The sequence below is a fragment of the Callithrix jacchus genome, chromosome 14, assembly GCF_049354715.1.
Source record: "Callithrix jacchus isolate 240 chromosome 14, calJac240_pri, whole genome shotgun sequence".
Taxonomy (NCBI): domain Eukaryota; kingdom Metazoa; phylum Chordata; class Mammalia; order Primates; family Cebidae; genus Callithrix; species Callithrix jacchus.
In genome coordinates, this window is record NC_133515.1 from 6486254 (window position 1) to 6507367 (window position 21114).

Here is a 21114-nt window from a genome sequence, read left to right on the forward strand (position 1 = left end):
CTGGCGGGCCTAGCCACAGAGCCTAGGCCAAGGATTTACTAGTTTGGTCCTTGTCTAACTCACACTAACCACCTCTCCTGTTTGTTGTTGTTTTGAGTTTGTTTGTTTTTGAGGCAGGGTCTCCATCTGTTGCTCAGGATAGAGTGCAGTGGTGTGATCAAAACTCACTGCAGCCTCTACCTTCTGGGCTCAAGTGAGCCGCCCGCCTCTGCCTCCGCCTCCCAAAGCGAAGGGATTCCAGGCGTGAGCCGCTGCTCCGGGCCTCACCTGGCCCTCTATGTTGGGCTGGGTGGGAAGTGGGAAATGCACAGGGTCACTTTCAAATCAAAGTCAAAAGCACTTTGCTTACTCCACAGTAAGCAAAACTTACTGTGTAGACCTCAGTGCTCTACTGAAAGCAAGGAGGATTTATCCAAACTCTAGTTTTGCCTCCGGGAAAACTGAGGCACAAGGCAGCAATGATTCCTGGGAGTCCTGCCTCTGCCCCTCTAGGAAAGGAGCCTATTCTAGGGGCCCTACTCGGAAGGGAGGGCGCGCACCACAACTCCCAGAGGTCCCTGGGCTCCGGGGGCGGTCCCGGTACGAAGGAGCCGGGCCCACCAATGGGAGCCCACAGTGGGGCGGGGCGGGGCGGGGCTGCGGGGAGGCGACCGGCCGGCGGCACCGTGAGCCAGTAGCTACAGGAGCGTCGAGTCCGTACGGCTACGCGCTGAGGGTCTCTGGGCGGGCGCCGCCGGACCTCGCCGGGCCATGGGTAAGTGGCTCTGCGGACGGCCCAGGATCTGCAGGGAGGGCCAAGGCGGTGGCGCCGGGTCCCCCCAATCCTCGTCGCCGTCGGTGGCGCCGTGGGGGGCGGAGAGGGGCGCGGGTCCCGGGGAGCAAGCCTGGCCCATAGTTTCAACGCCCCCCGGCCGGCGGGGAAAGGGTGAGTCTGGGCGTCCGCTCGCGCTTCGAGAAAAGGAAAGACAAAAAGTTTCGGCGGCCAGGGGCTTCCCGGGCGTTTATCTCGAAACTCTTTTCGCCGACTCCTGCCTGAAATGTGCCTAGCCCGGTACGTCTCTGTAGTCCCACTTCCTGCTGCGGTTTCCACCTCGAGCTGGGCTCAGCTAATTTGTTGTGACAGCTGTCGGCAGCCACCCCTCCGCCCCGTGACATCCCGCGGGTTTTAGAACCGCGGCGCCGCGGGGCACAGGAGCCGGGTCTAGGGCGCGCGGCGCTTTCCTCTGCGGCCGCCGTTTCCTGAAAGGGGCTGAGCGGGTGTGAAGAACTTGCTCAATGCGCTTTGAAGGCTCGACTGTTCCTCTTTCGGCCGCGGGCTGCGCCGATGGTCCGGGGCGCCCGGCTTCTCGCCCCCTGTCCTTTCTCTCTTTTCCTCTCGGGTCTCTCCGCGCACCCATCGCAGCCCCGCAGGAGAGGGGTCGCTTCCCTGGTTGCTCTCCTCTCCTGTCCCGAGTGTGTCCCCTTCCCTTCCCTTGGTCTGAGAAGGGACGGGCTGGCGGCCGGGGAGCTCAGGGAGAAGAGGGCAGGAGCGCAGGCTTCGAGCGTGCGGGAGATTCCTGGCTTCGCGCTCGGCCCGAGCTGCGGGGCAACCCGGGACCGCACACAGTCACTCAGCGGTGTCCAGGAGTCGCCTGGGCCAGGGTCGCGTCACCCTCCACTCCGCGCCGGCGTGGTAGGGCTTTCGGGATGAAGGACTCCCGAGGACCCAGGGGGTCCCGAGGCACTGCGGGGCCAGTGCCCCTTTGTTTGCAGAGTCTTGGGCCAGCAAGGAGGGCTCTGCGGGCACCAAGGGAGGACAACAGGTGCCTCGCCCCACCCAGGCCTCGTTGGTGGAAGCCCACACGCATGGTGGCGTCTTTGTGACTACAGGCAACGCTAGAGCACAGGAGGAGTGGGAAATGGGGGCTCGAGGGCTTCACCCCACAGCAGAGCTCAGAGCCCAACCTAGGCCGTAGGGACCCGCCTGGGGCCTAGAACTTGACGCGGCAGAGACGGAAAGGGCCTCCGAGAATCTGCCTCTACAGTTGGGAGACATCTTGGAGAAGTCACCTGGCACCTCTGAGCTTCTGCCCCCCGTAGGTGCAATGGGAACACACGAAACCTGCGGAGTTCTCACTGTCAGTCACCACCAAACGTGGCCGAGACTCGGTGGGGCGGGACAGTGAGGGTTGAGCCCCATCCTGGAATAGGGGCTTTTAGGACATCCCAGAGCCCGGTAAGAGGGACAGGGAGAGTGGGGCTTGGAAGTTGGTAGCCTCACATTCAGTGTCCCGCGCACCCTCTTCCCTTTCTTTACCCTCTGGTGGCTCCTGTGACCTCAGCTGCCCCCAGACCCTGTCTCTCTCTCCCTCCCTCAAGCTGAGGTACTGAGGCTGGGCTGTGGCTTGAGCTGCACCTGTGCCCTGGTGGGGATGGGGGTGGGCCCAGGTCCATCGCGTTTCTCCTCATTGCTGGCTTCAGCTCAGCCCTTGGCAGGCCTCCCCTCCCCAAACTGCCAGAGCAAGCTCCGCGGAGACTTGGCCTGCCGCCCCTCCCCAGCCGCCGAGTGGACCCGCCGCTTCTCGGCTTCAAAGGCTGTCTTTGTTTCGCTCCAGCTCAAGCTCGGAGAAACTTAAGCCAACAACCTCAGCCGAGGGGGTGGGGCGGAGTCTGCCGGTTGTTATTGAGGCTGCTGTTACCATTATTGTGGTAATTGACGCAGTGTTCCCAGTCCGTGACTTTTCATGAAAGGAAGTGTCACTTCCTTCCCATCACACCCTGGGTGAGTGGGGCGGGCAGCAGAAAGTGGGGAGGGAAAGATAGAAGGAAAGAGGTGTGTGCCTCCAGCAGACCCTTAAGCTTGAGAGCTGTGTCACCGTGGACTACTTAGTCACTGCCCCTCTCTGGGCAACAGGAGTCTGTAAGTCCAGTGCGCTCATCCTGCTGCACCCAGGAGGCTGATGTTTCCGGAGCACCGGCTCGGCAGTGAGGCGCCTTGGGGAGGGAGCAGGACAGGCAGACTGTGGTTTGTGGGGGAAGCCTCCTTTCTCTTCTCGGTTTCTTCTGCTGAGAACATTGGGTGCTTTGAGTCTAGCATGCCCATCTTGTAGATGGGGAAACTGAGATACAGAGCAGTGACCAACTTGATGAGAAGTGCAGCCATGAGTTGCTAGAGCCCCTTGGCCTATCTGTCCTCTTGGTCTACTCTCATCTGCTTCCAGCCTGATGTCGGCCAGGGCAGGGGACCAGCTGACTTCCCCACATCCACCCACTGCCCAGTCCCATAGCTACCTTCTAGTCCTGGCTAAGCCTCCTGAGACATTTAAGTTTGTCTTCAGTGACTTTTGCCCACTGCCCCCCACCCCCACTGCCTTCACCTTCCTGCCTTTGCATATTTCCCCTTTGCCAGGTTGGCTGAGCCCTGGCTAGAGCTGGCCCCCTACTCTCTCAGGTAACAGGTAGTTTTTTAAAATGAATCTCAGTAGGTATCAACAGGTCTTTCTTCCTCAAGATTACGGAGATAACACCCCTTATTCAAAGATGGTGGGTCCTCTGGGGCCCCCTGCACCCAGGCCAGGGAAGTTGATTCACAGGGCAAGGGGGCTGTGCCTCCCAGTGCCCAGCTCTGACCAGCCCCCTCCCATCCCTGAGCCTGGATGACTTAGCAGTCAACACAGACCTGCTTTTGTTAGCAGAGTGACAGGGATGGTGTGCTGGGAAACTGGGCATCTACTTGGGGAAAGGGGGTAAGTTTGTATCCTCTGAACCTAGATAAGGAACTTGAGGTCTCCCTGCTCCCATTAGAAAGAAAAAAAGCTTTGAAACTCAGGGATCAGCATCTCTCAGGAGTCACACTACCCTAGTTCTGAATCCCAGCTCTGCCATGGATAAGCTGTGTGGCTTCAGGCAAGTTACTGAACCTCTCTGAGCTTCAGGCATTATATCTATTATATGTGGATGGCTGGAAGATTCAACAAAGCAGTGTTGTATGAGATGCCTAGCCTATGCCAGCCAGGGCACTGATTTGAGTCGGTGGAGCATGTAACTTGAGAACAAGTAGATCTATGGGAGCATCCTCTACTGGAGAGAGTGACAGACTAACCTCTTCACTCCTGTAGTTTTAGGGACTGGGAGTTGAGCTTAACGCAGACTGGAGTCATGGAATTGGAAAGAAATCAGACTCATAACACAGTAAGAGCCTCAGGCAATCCTCCTGCCCAGCACCCTGCCACACCCTCTCTCTGCGAAGTGAGGGACTGGGTCACTAAGAGCCCAGGCACATCTTCTGGTACAGCCACCTCGCCTGCCTACACTCTCTTCCCAGCAGTGAAATGAGGAAATCACAGGGGCTTGTGGAGTGAACTCCTACCATTATCAGGGCTTTTCTAACACCATTTTCTAGCTGCACAAAAGTCAAGGAACAAACTAGGAATAACCTCACCAGGAAAGCACAGGGGCTCTTTAAGAAGGAGCTTCTGAGGACTGCAGAGGGAAACCTGAATTATGGAGACATATGCTCCTGAAAATAAATATGCAATATTGTAAAGGGATTATTTCTCCTCAGAGTAGTTTCTAAATTTAAATGCAATCAAAGCCCCAGTAGTGGGGTTTGTTTGTGTTTTTGTTTTGGAGATGGAGTCTCACTCTGTTGCCCGGGCTGGAGTGCAGTGGCCTGATCTCAGCTCACCGCAACCGCCACCTCCTGGGTTCAAGCAATTCTCCTGCCTCAGCCTCTTGAGTACCTGGGATTACAGGCTTGTGCCACATGCCCATCTAATTTTTGTATTTTTAGTGGAGATGGGGTTTCACCGCATTGGCCAACCTGGTCTCAAACTCCTGATCTCAAGTGATCTGCCTGCCTCGGCCTCCCAAAGTGCCAGGATTACAGGAGTGAGCCACCACACCTGCCCAGCCCCCGCTTTAAAAAAAAAAAGAGAGAATGTAACAGAATTATTCCAAAGTTTAGATGGAATATTTTTAAAGGACAAGTAATAATATTGGGCAACTTGCCCTCTAGATAGTAAGTTGTTTTATAAAGCTACATAAATTAAAACAGTGTGCACAGGTCCTAGCATTCCACAGTGGATGAAACAGAATAGAAAGTCCAGAAGTAGTCCCAGATGTGTTCTTATAAACATTGATGTTGTGAGGAAAGTAGCGTTTCACACCATTGGGGGAGAAGGCCATCAAGCCAGTGGGGGGGGGAATATGGCTAGGATCCCTATCTCCTCTAAACCAGAATAGATTCCAGATGTGTTACAAGTAAGTAATGAGACAATAATCACCATCATCATCATCATCATCATCATTGCTTGCTGGATGGAGAAAGTTGAAGATGACATTCTTATGGGGAGCAGTTTTCTTTTTTGCGTTTGATCCCCACTCTGTTACACATAAAACATGCAAGGCATTGTGCCAGGAAGGGATCTGCACACACAGGCTTGGAGCAAGACAATAGTGTGGTGGGTCATGGCAGCAGCAGCAGCAGTGATTGGGGCAGTGGTTTCTCCTACCTCTGCTGGCTGAGTGGGGCTGGGAGATAGGGCCTTCAGCTCCGTAAGTCTTTTACCTCCTCTGCAGAGCCAGGAGAGGGCCCACCCCACCGCACAGGTCCTACCTGCCTGGCTCCCAGCTCTCTACCTCCCAAGGCAGGACCTGCTTGGCCCAATATCTATGGCAGTGGGTTTCAAGCTTTTTTTTTTTTTTAATAGCAGAACCCCTTTTACAAATGCAGCCCTGATCTGTGAATGATCAGGAAAGGGGAGGGATTAGGGACAAGACAGAGGGCACCCTGGAGACCAAGCAGGGAGAGGACTCTACGTTCTCACTCATCTAATGCTGCAGAAGTTGGGGCCCAAACGCCTGCAACCCAGAGGGCCCTGGCAGGACAGAGCACTAACCCTGAGAATGGAGACTGAGTTCATCTGGGGACCTGGCTGGACACAGAGATAGAATGTTTCCCTTTGTGGCTAAAGGCGGCAGCTATAATCCCTTTCCCATCTGGGGTTAAACAGCTTGAGTTGGTGACCTCCTTTCCAGGTAACACGAGCAGCCGACTCCAGGAGATTTTCCTCAAGTGTGGTCCAGGCAGAGCTCACGAACCACATAGAAGGGACTAGGGCCCCTCTGGCCCCGTGGCTTGCAACTGGGATGCCCTAGGGAGCTTTAAACCGTGCTGCCCCACCTTGGACCTTAAATCAGACTTTGGGAATGGGGCCCATGCATAAAGATCTTTAAAAATGATCCTCCACCGTGGTGGTTCATGCCTATAATCCCAGCACTTTGGGACTCCGAGTCAGGTGGATCATGAGGTCAAGAGTTCGAGACCAGCTTGGCCAACACAGTGAAACCCCGCCTCTGCTAAAAATACAAAAATTAGCTGGGCTTGGTGGTTCGTGCCTGTAGTCCCAGCTACTTGAGAGGCTGAGGCAGGAGAATCGCTTGAACCCGGGAGGTGGAGGTTGCAGTGAGCCGAGATGGCACAACTGCACTCCGGCCTGAGTGACAGAGCAAGACTCCGTCTCAGGGGGGAAAAAAAATAGTAATAAAAGTGTTCCTCCAAGTGATTCTGATGGGCCCTGTCTAACCACCGTATATTTCTCCCAAGGGGCAGCAACTTGCCAGGGTCACATAGGAAGTCTGTAACTGAGAAGCCCCTGTCACACCAAGGAAGATATGGAGAGAGTCCTTCAGTGCTGAGGATCTGGGGTGGCAGGAATGAGGGGAGGGATGTGTGAGCTGAGAGTGGTAGGCAGGGGGAGAAGAGCCAGTGGAGGAGGTGCTCCTAGACCTGGAATACTTCAGGAATTCACGATAGCTAGCAAAAAACTCGAGGATCTTCCTCTCCCATTTCCCAGCAGGGAAGACTGAGTCACAGAGTCACAGAGGACTTGGAAAGGCATCAGTCTGATGGGTCACTTGTTAGTAGCTAGGATTTCTGGAGACCGGTGTGTCAGAAGCCAGCCCAAGAGGGAGGGCCTGGTCTCCTTCTCTTTGCCAAGCCTTAGGATTGGTTTCTCTCCAGGCTTACTTGGACTCTTCCTGAGTCCGGCTTTGCCAATGTTGGTAACCACAGCGGCCACTGGGCCAGAATCAGACCTTGATTTGAATCCTGGTGCCCCAGAGAGGCAAGTGACTTAACCAAAACCATTATGGCTTCAGATATCCCCTCTTTAAAATGGAATTCCTCTAGGACTGAGGGAGAAAATGTACAAGCACACCTTGCTCTTTTGTGCTTTGCTTTATTGTACTTCACAGATACTCCTTTTTTTACTCATTGAAGATTTGTGGCAACCCTGCATCAAACGAGTCTATCGATGCCATTTTTTTCAACAGCATGTGCTCACTTTGTGTCTCAATGTCACATTTTGGTGACTCTTACAACATTTCACACTTTTTCATTATTATTATTATTATTTTTTTTTTTTTTTTTTTTTGAGACGGAGTTTCACTCTTGTTACCCAGGCTGGAGTGCAATGGCGCAATCTCAGCTCACCGCAACCTCTGCCTCCTGGGTTCAGGCAATTCTCCTGCCTCAGCCTCCTGAGTATCTGGGATTACAGGCACGTGCCACCATGACCAGCTAATTTTTTGTATTTTTAGTAGAGACGGGGTTTCACCAGGTTGACCAAGATGGTCTCGATCTTTTGACCTCGTGATCCTCCCGCCTCGGCCTCCCAAAGTGCTGGGATTACAGGCTTGAGCCACTGCGCCCGGCCACTTTTTCATTATTATTATATCTGTTATGGTGATCAGTGATCTTTCATGACTGTTGTCATTGTTTTGGGGTACCATGAACTCCACCCATAAAGTGAACGAAATTGCTAAATGTAGTTTGTTCCACCTGCTTCAGCGACCAGCCATTCCCCATCTCTATTCCTCTTTCTCTTCTGTGGCCTCCCCATTGCCTAAGGCACAACAGTATTGAAACTGGGTCAATTAACAATCCTACAATGGCCTCTAGGTGTTAAAATGAAAGGAAGAGTTACAGGTCTTTATCTTTAAATAAAAAACTGGAAACGATTAAGCTTAGTGAGGAAGGCGGGTCAAAAGCCCAGATAAGCTGAAAGCTAGGCCTCTTACACCAGTTTGCCAAGTTGTGAATGCCAAGGAAAAGTTATTGAAGGAAATCAGAAGTGCTATTCCAGTGAACACACACGGTAAGAAAGTGAAACAGCCTTATTGCTGATAATGGAGAAAGTTTGAGAGGTCTGGATATAAGCCGTAACATTCTCTAAAGCCAAAGCCTAATCCTGACCAAGGCTCCAAATCTCCAATTCTGTGAAGGCTGAGAGAGGTGCAGAAGAAAAGTTGGAAGCTAGCAGAGATTGATTCATGAGATTTAAGGAAAGATGCTATCTCCCATCACATAAAAGTGCAAGGTGAAGCAACCAGTGCTGATGTAGAAGCTGCAGCAATTTATCCAGAAGATCCAGCTAAGATCGTTGATGAAGGTGGCCATGCTAACCACAGATTTTCCATGTAGATGAAATAGCTTTGTATCAGAAGATGTCATCTAGGACTTTCATAGCTAAGGAGAAGTCAACGCTTGGCTTCAAAAGATTGGCTGACTCTCTTGTTAGGGGCTAATGCAGCTGGTGGCTTTAAGTTACTCATTTATCATTCCAAAAACCCTAGAGCCTTGAAGAATTATGCTAAATCTACTCAGCCTGTGATAAAGATGTAATAACAAAGCCCAGATGATAGCACATTTGTTTATGGCATGGTTTACTAAGTATTTTAAGCTTACTGTTGAAACCTACCACTCAGAAAAAACATTCCTTTCAAAATATTGCTGCTCATTGACAAGGCGACTGGTCACCCAAGAGCTGTGATGAAATGTGCAAGGAGATACATGTTTTCATGCCTGCAAGCACAGCATCCATTCTGCAGCCAAGGATCAAGAAGTAATTTCAAGTTTCAAGTCTTACTATTGAAGAAATACATTTTGTAAGGCTATAGCTGCCATAAATAGTGATTCCTCTGATGGATCTGGGCAAAGTACATTGAAAACCTCTGGAGAGCATTTAAGGAACATTTGTGATTTGTGGGAGGTCAAAATATCCAAGCATTTGGAAGAAGGTGATTCCAGTCTTCATGGATGACTTCAGGGGGTTCAAGACTTGAGTGGAGAACTCACTGCAGATGTGGTAGAACAAGCAAGAGAACTAGAGTTAGAAGTACAGCTTGAGGATGAGACTGAATTTCCGCAATCTCATGATCAAACTTGTATGGATGAAGAGTTGCTTTTATGGATGGGCAAAGAAAGTGGCTTTTTTTTTTTTTTTTATACAGAGTCTTGCTTCATCACCCAGGCTAGAGTGCAGTGGTGCAATCTCAGCTCACTACAGCCTCCACCTCCTGGGTTCAAGGGATTCTCCTGCCTCAGCCTCCCAAGTAGCTGGGACTACTGGCACCTGCCACCATACCCGGCCAATTATTGTGTTTTTAGTAGAGACAGGGTTTTGCCATGTTGGCCTGTCTGGTCTCAAACTCCTAACCTCAGGTTATCTACCCACCTTGGCCTCCCAAAGTGCTGGCTGGGATTACAGGCATGAGCCACCGTGCTCATCCTAAAGTGGCTTCTTGAGGTGGAATCTACTCCTGGCAAAGATGCTGTGAACATTGTCAAAATGACAACAAAGGGTTTAGAATGTTACATAAACTTAATTGATAAAGCAGCAGCAGGGTTTTAGAGGATGGACGTCAGTTTTGAAAGAAGTTTTGCTATGGATAAAATGCTGTCAAGCAGCATCACATGCCACAGAGAAATCCTTCATGAAAGGAAGAGTTGCCGGGTGCAGTGGCTCATGCCTGTAATCCCAGCACTTTGGGAGGCCGAGTTGGGTGGATCATGAGGTCAGGAGTTCGAGACCAGCCTGGCCAATATGGTGAAACCCCGTCTCAACTAAAAATACAAAAATTACCTGTGTGGTGGCATATGCCTGTAGTCCCACCTATTTTGGAAGCTGAGGCAGAAGAATCGCTTGAACCAGGGAGGCAGAGGTTGCCCTGAGCCAAGGTCACAACACTGCACTCCAGTCTGGGCAAAAGACCGAGACTCAGTCTCAAAAAAAAAAAAAATGGTGAAGGGGGGAAGAGTTAATGAATATGGCAGATTTCACTGTCATCTTATTTTTAAGAAATTGCCACAGTCACCCCAGCCCCAGACACCATCACCCTGATCAGTCAGCAACCATCAACATGGAGGCAAGACATGAACACCTATCGAAGTGGGACCACTCAGTGGCCAAGTCTTCTACCCCGTGCCTCTGAGTACTACTGGCCCCTGGTTCATGCTAGTATGGGTTTCTTGTTCCCAAGGAGATTCTTTTTCTCTCTGGGATGGAAGGGAAATCTCACAGATTCCCAACAATAAGGATTTTCTGGGCTGAAGTGAACCAAGAGTACAGGACAGTTCATACTCAATTAACAAAAGGACAGAAAGAAAAGGTTGTCAGACATGGGTTCCTGGTCTGGTATCTGCTGCCAGCCTGCCATGTGGCCTGAGGCAGTTTCCAATGCTTGTGTTTTTTGCAGTGGTGGAGGTGTTGCATTTTTGAAACCATCAGCACATGGTGGCTCTTAGTAAAATAGAGGCCATGGCTTCTCCTGCCCACTACTCAGGGTTGGTGTGAGCCTTGCTCATTCCAGCTTGGCACCTGCCGTGTGGGGCATGGGAAGCCTCACTGAGCTATCAAGGAGCCCTGGGAGCCACAGGCAGTTAAGCCAGGATGCCAGGATAACTGTGAGTAGCCGAGGGCAATGGAGGAGATGTCTGTGGCCAGGGGCCGGAGGAGGCCACCTAGAGAAAGACACTTGTCAGCAGAGACCTGAGGGGCCACCAGGACTCCTGCAGGTGAGGGGAACATGTGGCCTAATTAGAGCAGTTAGAACTCTGCAGATTCTCAGGGAAAGGTCAGATGTTCCCTAGTATGCCTGGAGGAACTACTACCCAGGGACCCCCTGTGGTGCCTTGAGGCCACATCCATGGGATCCTTTAGCTCTCCAGTGAGGCTGAGTTGCTTCGGAACTCTGTGTCTGAGCATGGTTTTTGGAGACAGGATTTCCCCAAGCACCACAGCCCAACCCCAGCCTCCTCTGACTTGACCTCAAGGTGGTTTTGCGTTTCCTTCAAAGATGTGGGGAGATAGCTGGAGCAGAGGAAAGAAAAGGGGTGTGGAGCGGATGCAGTGGGTTGGGGAGTGGCGAGGGGTGTGTGTGTGTGTGTGTGTGTGTGTGTGTGTGCGTGTGCGTGCCCATGTGTGCAGGATAGCCTGTGTGCAGCTAGGGACATGCCCCTTCCCACCCCCGGCCAATTCTTTTTTTTTTTTTTTTTTTAAATAGAGACAGGGTCTCTATGTTAGCCAGGCAGGTCTCGAACTCCTGACCTCAGGCAATGGCCTGCTTGGGCCCCCCAGAGTGCTGGGATCACAGGTGTTAGCCCCTGCACCACCAGCACCCTCTGGCAACTCTGATTGGACTTGGGGAGATTGCTGTTCCTCCCTGCCTGCATCTCATGTGCTCTCTCCCCACCTCTTCCTCCTTCCTTCCCTCTTCCCTCTCTCCTTGCAGCAGCCCCTGTCAAAGGGAACAGGAAGCAGTCCACAGAGGGTGATGCCCTAGACCCACCTGCATCTCCCAAACCTGCTGGTGAGCAGAACAGGAGCCAGAACCCCATCCTGCTGGAGGTGAGTTGGCTGACTCCCTGAGCACTCTTCCCTGCCACCTTCACCTGTGCTTAGCCTCCGGGTAAACCTGGACACTCCCCAAGCTCTCAGGAATTGAGACATGTTCCTGTCCCAGCCCTGCCTGGCAGCCAGGGGACTCACTTGTCATCTGTGGCAGAGAGTTTCAATCTTGGTTTTTGTAGCAGAACCCTTTTTTCAAATGAAGATGACCCACCACCCTGATCCATCCATAAAACAGACAAAAGTTCCAGCCCATATTGTAAAACCACATTCACATCTGTTCATCTCGATGCATAACGTGGGCATATAAAGTCACTCCACGAGACCAACAACCAAGGCTGTTTCAATGAGTACAGAATCTGAAGGGGGTGTTGCAGGTGGCTTTTTCGGCGCACAGTCGAGCTCAGCTTCCGTTCATTTCATGCCACCATTTACTTTGGTGGCACAGTCTGGAAAAGTATCCCGATTCATGCAGAAAAGTGGTTGCAAATGGTAGTCGTCTTTAGCAGCTTGCCTGGAATTCAGAATAGAGGCCTGGAGGAGCAGATTCACTTGAGCAGTTGAGAGTGAGCCTTCCTTCTGAGGTCTGCACAGATCATCCCCGGGCCCCAGCATGCTACGATTTCATAGGTGACATGAGTTTGTATGTTGTTTCTTCTTAGAGGTCTTTAATACCTTAAAAACACTGAACTATTATAGAAGCTATTTACAACTAAAAAAATAGTAATAACACTGAAATAAACTTGAATCTATTTATTTAATTTTTTTTTTTTTTTTTTTTTAGACAGAGTCTCGCTGTTACCCAGGCTGGAGTGCAGTGGCACGATCTTGGCTCACTGCAACCTCTGCCTTCTGGATTCAAGCGATTCTTCTGCCTCAGCCTCCCGAGTAGCTGGGATTATAGGCAGGCACCACCAGGCCTGGCTAATTTTTATATTTTTAGTACAGATGGGGTTTCTCCATGTTGGCCAAGCTTGTCTCGAACTCCTGACCTCAGGTGATGTGCCCATCTAGCCTCCCAAAGTTCTGGGATTACAGATGTGAGCCACGTGCCCAGCTGGATAAAATATTTTTAGAACACATGGCTCTCTGCACTGTTCTAGTCCAGATGGTTTGTGTTCTGGAAGCTGTCTGTTCTCTAAGTAGGAGACTACCTTGTGCCAGGGTATGGGTCCTGGGCTTTCAGCCCCAACCCACTGTACCCCTCTATTCTGAGCCACTTGCTGGATGAATGGCATCAGCAGAGATTGCCCCTCTGGGACCCACAACAAAAGTCCTGTGTCCCTGACAGTGTGCAGTAGAGGCCCAGAGCTTCACCTCCCTGTGCTCAGCATGGCAGGCTGGGGCCATGTAGAGGCTCTGGGAATGTGGGCCTGACAGAGTGACCCCACAGTGCCAGAAAGCACCAAGCACCTCTGTTCCTTCAGCTTTTCCCTCAGGAGGGCCCCAGGGACACTGAGCCCTGCCCTCCAGGAGCTCCTAGTCTGACAGAGGAGCTGACACATATATGATAAATCAAGAGCAAGACAGAGAAGTGACCCTGGCATGGAGAAGGCTGGGGACTGCTCCCTTGGCCTCTGGAGCCAGCTGCTCTGGGGAGGTCCTGGACTCCAGCCCCTGTCCTGGGGCACTGAAAACTGACACCTGTGCCTGCCGAACCCAGGAACAGTCACTCTGTCCCAGAATAGTGGCTGGGTGCTCTCTGGGAAACTGGGGTTGGGGCAGGTACTTTATTCCTCCTGCAACCAGTGGTTTCTGCACATCCTCAGCAGCCAGCCACCAACTGGGGCCCATCCCAATGCCTCCTGTTCTCTCCCCAGGACTCCCCCGAGGCAGGCGGGGAGCGGGAGGAGGAGCAGGAGCAGGAGCGGGAGGAGGAGCAGGCCTTCCTGGTCAGCCTCTACAAGTTCATGAAGGAGCGACACACACCCATCGAGAGGGTGCCCCATCTTGGCTTCAAGCAGAGTGCGTTCCTGGGGTGCAGGCAGGGAGGGGGGCCCAGCAGGGGACCCCACCCAGGCAGGGCATCGGGCAGGCACTCCCATTCTGGGTGACCCAGGTTGCAGATAGAAAGGAGGCTTCCCTCCAGGCTGCCACTGGGCCAGCAGTGCACAGGGCATAGCCTGCCTGTTCGTTGCAGTGGCCCTGGCTGGTGTGTGCTGGTCTGTGCCCGTCTGACAGGGTGCTAGGAAGGGGTGGCAGGCTGCCCCCACTTCCCAGAGAGACTGACTGCTGGCCTGCCCCTCTCTCCCCCAGTTAACCTGTGGAAGATCTACAAGGCAGTGGAGAAACTGGGGGCCTATGAGCTGGTAAGGCAGGTACCTCCCAATCCTTACCAAACTCCATCTTCTTGGGGTGAGCCTGCAGCCTCTGGACAGAGGAAGAGCCAGGATCCCCTGTCCTGCCCCTGCCTCCCCACCTCCCCCGCTGGTACTCTGCTGCTCAAAGCAGCTTTTCCAGCCTTCCCCATCTGTCCTGCCTAACCTGTGTTGGGAAAACTGCTTGGGCCAGCAGTCTTTGGCCCTGGGAGGGAGAATGGGCCAGCCGCTGCTGGAGCTGCAGGGCAGCTGCCAAACTGCAGTCCTTGCCGGGTCCCTGCGAAGGGGGCCAGAGCGGCAAGGATCCCGCTGCCAGGGGGCGCCCACCAGCTGCACCCTCACTAGGTGCCCTTGCAGGTGACCGGGCGCCGCCTCTGGAAGAACGTGTATGACGAGCTGGGGGGCAGCCCGGGTAGCACCAGCGCAGCCACGTGCACACGCCGCCACTACGAGAGGTATAGTGGGGTGGGCCGGGTGCTAGAGGCCACCTGCCCTCCGGGGCCTTGGCCGAGCGTGCTGGGAGTGCCAGGTGGACTCTGCCCGGAACAGGAGGTGTGTGCGCCGTCCTTAGCTTTTAGCACTGCAGGAGGCCAAGCTGGCTGGGCGCAATCACCTAGGGAGCTGAAGCTTTGGGGCCAGGAGAGGGCCTTCCTTGTCGCTTAGAGGAAGTCGCAGAGGCCCGTGGAGGGAATGGGAGCCGGCCTCCTGGGGGACATGCTTGGCTCCTCCCCAGGCTGGTCCTGCCATACGTGCGGCACCTGAAGGGGGAGGATGACAAGCCGCTGCCCACCTCCAAGCCCAGGAAACAATACAAGATGGCCAAGGAGAACAGGGGGGATGATGGGGCCACTGAGAGGCTGAAGAAGGCCAAGGAGGAGCGGCACGTGGACCAGGTAGGCCTACAGCTGGCTGGAGCCACCCTGTCCCCTGCCTCTTGCAGTCCCCACCCCACAACTCCCTGCAGCCACAGGGCTGTCTGCTCAGAACACACAGAAACTGCACCCAGGTCAGGACTTGCAGGGTTCCAGGTTCTCCACAGACGGTTGTGCAAGTGGCCTCTGAACTCCAGCCTCCGCCCACCCACCAGGCCCTGTGTCCTGACTCGAGGCTGTGTCCACTCACAGGACAGGGCACCTTTGGAAAATTCTGCACAGAGGCACTGTAGAGGCTAGCAGGGGATATAGGCAGGACTGAAAGTGCCTCCTCCTGCTCCCCAGGTCGGGATGCACAGGTCATGCAGCCCTGAGGCATGGCTTTCTCTCATTGCAGATGATGCCAGGAAACACCAAAGCAGATGTCGATAACCCAGCACCTCTTCCTAGCCAGGAGTCCCCCAGAAACAGCACAGAACAGCAGAGCCCGGCCTCTGCATCTTCTATGTCCTTTGTGGGTGCCAGCGGCTGCCCTGAGGCCTACAAACGGCTCCTATCCAGCTTCTACTGCAAGGGGACACATGGCATCATGTCACCACTGGCCAAAAAGAAGCTCCTGGCCCAGGTGAGCAAGGTGGAGGCCTTGCAGTGCCAGGAGGAGGGCTGTCGCCATGGGGCAGACCCCCAGGCATCCCCAGCTGTTCACCCCCCAGAGAGTCCTCAGAGCCCCAAAGGGCTGGCTGAGAACTCCAGGCACCAGCTGACCCCTCAGGAGGGACTGCAGGCCCCAGGTGGTAGCCTCGGGGAGGAGGTACAGGCGAGACCTTGCCCGGCAGCCCCCATCTTCACAGGCTGCTTCCACACCCACCCCACTGAAGTGCTGAAGCCTGTCAGCCAGCACCCCAGGGACTTCTTCTCCAGACTTAAAGATGGGGTGCTATTGGGGCCTTCTGGCAAAGAGGGGCTGTCAGTGAAAGAGCCCCAGCTGGTGTGGGGTGGGGACGCCAACCACCCTTCTGCATTCCACAAAGGTGGCTCCAGAAAAGGCAGCCTCTACCCCAAGCCAAAAGCCTGCTGGGTATCTCCCATGGCCAAGGTCCCGGCCAAGAGCCCCGCGCCCCCATCCACCTTCCTCGGTAGCCCAGGCCTTGGCAGCAAGCGCAGCCTGGAGGAAGAGGGTGCTGCCCACAGTGGGAAGAGACTGCGGGCTGTGTCTCCCTTTCTTAAGGAGGCGGATGCCAAGAAGTGTGGAGCCAAACTTGCAGGATCTGGCCTGGTCTCCTGCCTGCTGGGCCCAGCCCTGGGGCCTATGCCCCCAGAGGCCTACAAGGGTACTATGCTGCACTGCCCGCTGAACTTCGCTGGCACCCTGGACCCCTTGAAGGGCCAGGCTGCACTCCCCTTTAGCCCCCTGGTCATCCCAGCCTTCCCAGCCCAATTCCTGGCCACTGCAGGCCCTTCACCCATGGCCACTGGCCTAATGCACTTCCCGCCCACGTCCTTCGACAGTGCCCTCCGCCACAGACTTTGCCCAGCCTCATCTGCCTGGCACGCACCACCAGTCACAACCTATGCAGCACCCCATTTCTTCCACACCAAGCTGTAGGCCAGCCCATGTGTCGCATGTGCTGTGGAGTTGGCTAGGGCCTGTGATGGGTAGGTGCTGCTGCAAGGGCGCTCTGGACTGGTGCCCACTACCCAGGACACCTAGTCCATGACTGTGGCTGGGCAGCCTGGCACAAGCAAAGAAGGAGGCAGTGGGAAAACTGGGTTTGTCTCAAGGCAACAGCCTGAGCCCAGGAGCAGACCCAGTTGTTGTAAGGCTCTGGGAGAGGGTGGGCAGCTCCCATTGCCCCAGAGTGGAGCTCAAAGCACCCAGGTTGCCCACAGAAAGTCCAATAAAAGACACCAATGTGAATTGACATAGTCCTGAGGTGTGTGTGGTGTGGACCTTTGCAACGGCAGGTGCAGGGGTGAGCTTGTGGGTGGGGCTGCCATTGGGGCCAAGGAGGTGGACCTGGACAAGAGCAGGCCCAAAGCAAACCCCAGCCTCTGCCCACATTTAGTCAGCCTCTGACACCCATCCTGTGCCTTCAGTCTGCTTTCCTAGCTGAACCTCAGGGAATGCTTGTTGCCTTCCTCATTGTGGAGATAGGGATTGGAGGCCCTGGGAGGGTTGGTGACTTGCCCAGATTCCCCTGGCAAGTCTGCACAGGGAGTCCTGTGCTCCGAGCAGGACCTCAGGCTGTTACCATTGCTCCTGGAGGTCTTTGGGTTTGAGCAGGAAGCCCGAATCGGTCTGCTTTGGTGGTGCTCAGGAGGAGGGAGGGCAGGCTCCTTTCAGAGGCACTGTTCCCTTCCCTCCACAAGCAGCCTGTGCCAAACAGCTTCACGTGTAGTCCTGGAAAAACCTGTGCTTCCCAGAGGCCCCAGGGCAGTGCCCTGGTGCGGCCTGGAAAAGCTGGGGTTGTTGCTGGCCAAGCAGAGGACCGATGTCAGGCTGCAGGTGTGAGGAGGTCAGCAGGCGGCTCCAACCCTCACTGCTGGAACTTGCCCCGCCCTCTGGGACTGGGGCTGCTGGAATTCTCTTGATCTCAGGCCATGGGAGGGGCCCACATAGTTTGCAGGTAGGGAGGCTGAGGCCAGGAATGGGAAGGGTCTTCCTTTTCCAAGGCCACCTCCATGATGATAGAACCCAGCCAGGGAACATGCAGCATGCCCAACAGGAGGGCGTAGTCGGTCAGGCCAAAAGGGCACCCTATCCAGCCCCTGCCCCCAGCTGCCTCTTTCAGGAGCAGCCTGTGGAGGGGAGTTCAGTTGCCCTCCAAGCGAGGCCTGTGATGGGTGGAGGGCAGAGGGTGGTGGTCCCTGCTGAGAGCACTCAGGCTCTGCAGGGACATCTGTCAGCCTTCTGCCACCTTCCTTCTGAGAGATGCCAAGATGCCAGCCTGAGCACCTGCAGTGACCAGCCCTGAGCTCCTGACCACCACATATACTCATGTGTAGCTCACTCTCCAATTTGCAGAGGCTCAGTGGCTGATAAAGAATGGGGAGGGACTGGCTGCGCTGGCTCATGCCTGTAATTCTACACTTTGGGAGGCCAAGATGGGCAGATCACCTGAGGTTAGGAGTTCGAGACCAGCCTGGACAACATGGTGAAACCCATCTCTACTAAATATATAAAAATTAGCCAGGCATAGTGGTGACTGCCTGTAATCCCAGCTATTTGGGAGGCTGAGGCAGGAGAATTGCTTGAACCCAGGAGGCAGAGGTTGCAGTGAGCCAAGATAACACCGTTGCACTCTACCGTGGGCAACAAGAGCGAAACTCTGTCTCAAAAAAAAGAATGGGGAGGGGGCTGATTCTGCCCACCCTCCAGGCCCTGGGTGTTGGGCCACAGGTTATTGAGGTTAGATCCCCTGGATCAAGGGGAGGTGACCCTGTTGTGTGCAGGGTCCTGCCCAGGATGGGACAGGGTCGCCTTCATCTGCAAAGCAACATTGGCCTGGCCCAGGCACAAAGATGGGCAGGCGGCCGGGAGGCAGGAACTTGGGTGCAGATGGCTCAGAGCCGTGATCACAGCGCCCTCTGGAGGCCGATCTGGAGAATGCACCTCGCGTGAGACGTCTGTCTTGGGCCGGTGGGCGCCCTGGGCAGGACGCAGGGGGCCCTGCTTTGGCACAGATGCTAGAGCAGGATGTAGTCATGCTTCCAGGAGACCCTCTGGGCACAGTGTCCCACAGCCCGGTACTAGCTTTACCCGACTCTCACTCTCCCCTCACGGTTCCAGAGGGTAGCGTCCCCGCTCACAACTGGCCTGAATGGTGGGGTCCGGCTAGTGAGCAGAGACTGAGGACAGGGACCAGGGCTGGAGATCTGAGGTAGGGAGGCGGGGAGGGGTTGAGAATGAGTGATCTCAGACAAGCACGGCCACGCCAGCGCAGTGCCCGGGGGCCTCTGGGAAGCACCGGGTCCACCCGAGGTTGGTGGAACGGGTTTTGGGTTTCGGCAGAACCAGGCCGCGAGATGGGTGCAGATTCGGAGTAAGGGAGAGCTGGGTTCCACCGAGGAGGTGCTCAGCCAGGAGAGTCTGGCGCAGCAGAGTGGGACAGGCAGCTGAGGCGAGGGCAGGGAGTGAGGGCAGTGGAGAGGTGACCTGGAGTCGAAGCTGGGTATGGTGGTGGGACTGACAGACTGCAGAGGGACTCCAAGAACTGCAGGAGTCAAGGAGGTAGTCTGGGGATAAGAGGGCTGGCTGACATCCCTGCTGTACCTGGGTGCACTCCTTGAAAGAGAAGAGGCCAAGGAACAAAGAGGCTGGGGCATGAGAAGCCTTGGAGTCACCTCCTTTGGGCCAGGGTTAGGCAAGGAGTGGGGAGGAGGGGCTGGAGTCCACAGCAAGGCCACAATACAGGGGCAGGAACAGGGGCTGACAGCATCCCCTACCTCGGTGCAGAGTGGAAAAGCGGCCTGCACTGGAGGGAGCTGAGGGAGTGGACTCAGGGTGGGCACATGGGCTGACAGGGGAGGGAGTAGAGGGAGTACCCAGGCATGGAAGTGGGAGACCTCCACTGCTCAGCAAAGGTTTATGCTCAAGACTAGCGCATGGGCACTGTGCGATGTCTCATGCCTGTAATCCCAGGACTTTGGGAAACCAAGGCTGGTGGATCACCTGAGGTCAGGAGTTCGAGGCCAGCCTGGCTAACATGGCAAAAACCCATCTCTACTAAAAATACAAAAATTAGCCGGGCGTGGTGGCAGGTGCCCTGTAGTTCCAGCTACCTGGGAGGCTGAGGCAGAAGAATCACTTGAACCCGGGAGGTGAAGGTTGCAGGGAGGTGGAGGTTGCAGTGAGCTGAGATCGTACCACTGCACTCCAGCCTGGGCCACAAGAGTGAAACTCTGTCTCAAGTTTTAAAAAAAGGCCAGGCGCGGTGGCTCAAGCCTGTAATCCCAGCACTTTGGGAGGCCGAGGCGGGTGGATCACGAGGTCAAGAGATCGAGACCGTCCTCCTGGTCAATATGGTGAAACCCCGTCTCTACTAAAAATACAAAAAAAAAAAATCAGCTGGGCATGGTGGTGCGGGCCTGTGATCCCAGCTACTCGGAAGGCTGAGGCAGGAGAATTGCCTGAACCCAGGAGGCGGAGGTTGCGGTGAGCCGAGATCGCGCCATGGCACTCCAGCCTGGGTAACAAGAGTGAAACTCCGTCTCAAAAAAAAAAAGACCGGAGGCTGCTGACAGTGGCCTGAGACGTCTTTAAATGTTGATGGATTTTTGTTTTTTTGTTTTTTAAGAGATGCAGGTCTTGCATTGTTACCCAGGCTGGAGTGGTGCTGTGGCTATTCACAGGCAAGACCAGCATGCATTACAGCACCCAAACTCCTGGACTCAAGCAGTCCTCCCGCCTCAGCCTCCCGAACAGTTGGAACTACAGATGCACGCCATAGCAGCCAGCTAAATGTTTTTAAATAATTGCCAGAATTTAAAAATTAGATTTCACATAAAAAATGTGGATATCAGGCTTCTCTTTAAAAACCGGAATTTCTAGCCACATGGGAGCACTTCCTGGATCTGAGTAGTTGCTGCTGCCCTTTGGACAGGGTGACCTGCCTGTTCACCACAGTTGCCCCAGCCCCTATATCCACAAACCTAAGAGACCCAGCCCTTTGCCACTTGCTTGAGCACCCCTGTTGGAGCCAGAGTCCTGTTGCTGCTCAGACAATAGGTGGCAGCTTTTTTTTTTTTTTTTTTTTTGAGACGGAGTTTCGCTCTTGTTACCCAGGCTGGAGTGCAATGGCGCGATCTCAGCTCACCGCAACCTCCGCCTCCTGGGTTCAGGCAATTCTCCTGCCTCAGCCTCCTGAGGAGCTAGGACTACAGGCACGCGCCACCATGCCCAGCTAATTTTTTGTATTTTTAGTAGAGACGGGGTTTCACTATGTTGACCAGAATGGTCTCGATCTCTTGACCTCGTGATCCACCCGCCTCGGCCTCCCAAAGTGCTGGGATTACAGGCGTGAGCCACTGTGCCCGGCCCAGGTGGCAGCTTTTGAGGCTCCTTCCCACCTTGGAGTTTCTTGGCTTCACACCCAGGATTCCCACCACCTGGTGGGCCTTGTCACTCAGCCCTCAAAGGGTCAGTGAATACAGAGGGAAGCTCAAAAAGCTGAAGCCAGAACACAGGCCCTGAGGCCTGACTTCTCCATGGGTTCAGTGTGTCTCTAACAGTTCTCAGGCCCCGTACTGGCAAGC

The 21114-nt window shown here is 54.5% G+C and overlaps 2 protein-coding genes across 7 annotated transcripts; both read left to right on the forward strand.

Annotated features, from left to right (window-relative positions):
• The first annotated feature begins 672 nt into the window (after positions 1-672).
• LOC100415411 (uncharacterized) lies at positions 673-11547 on the forward strand. The gene is given in 4 exon segments (XM_017964063.4): positions 673-1355; positions 1357-1478; positions 1481-1808; positions 1810-11547. Coding segments are annotated over 4 exon segments (600 nt in total). The 5' UTR covers positions 673-1275; the 3' UTR covers positions 1880-11547.
• Positions 673-16781, forward strand: ARID5A (AT-rich interaction domain 5A). Of its 6 annotated transcripts, none has more exons than XM_078348678.1 (8): positions 673-754; positions 11554-11669; positions 12454-12666; positions 13490-13634; positions 13926-13987; positions 14345-14442; positions 14721-14880; positions 15257-16781. In XM_078348678.1, the coding sequence occupies exons 4-8, from the start codon at positions 13580-13582 to the stop codon at positions 16463-16465; spliced, it is 1584 nt and encodes a 527-aa protein (XP_078204804.1). In that variant the 5' UTR covers positions 673-754; positions 11554-11669; positions 12454-12666; positions 13490-13579; the 3' UTR covers positions 16466-16781. The 6 variants fall into 6 exon arrangements, with proteins under 6 accessions (XP_078204804.1, XP_078204805.1, XP_008978318.1 ...); XM_078348679.1 differs by having other exon boundaries at positions 13926-13978; XM_008980070.5 differs by lacking the exon at positions 12454-12666 and having other exon boundaries at positions 13926-13978.
• The last annotated feature ends 4333 nt before the right edge of the window (positions 16782-21114 follow it).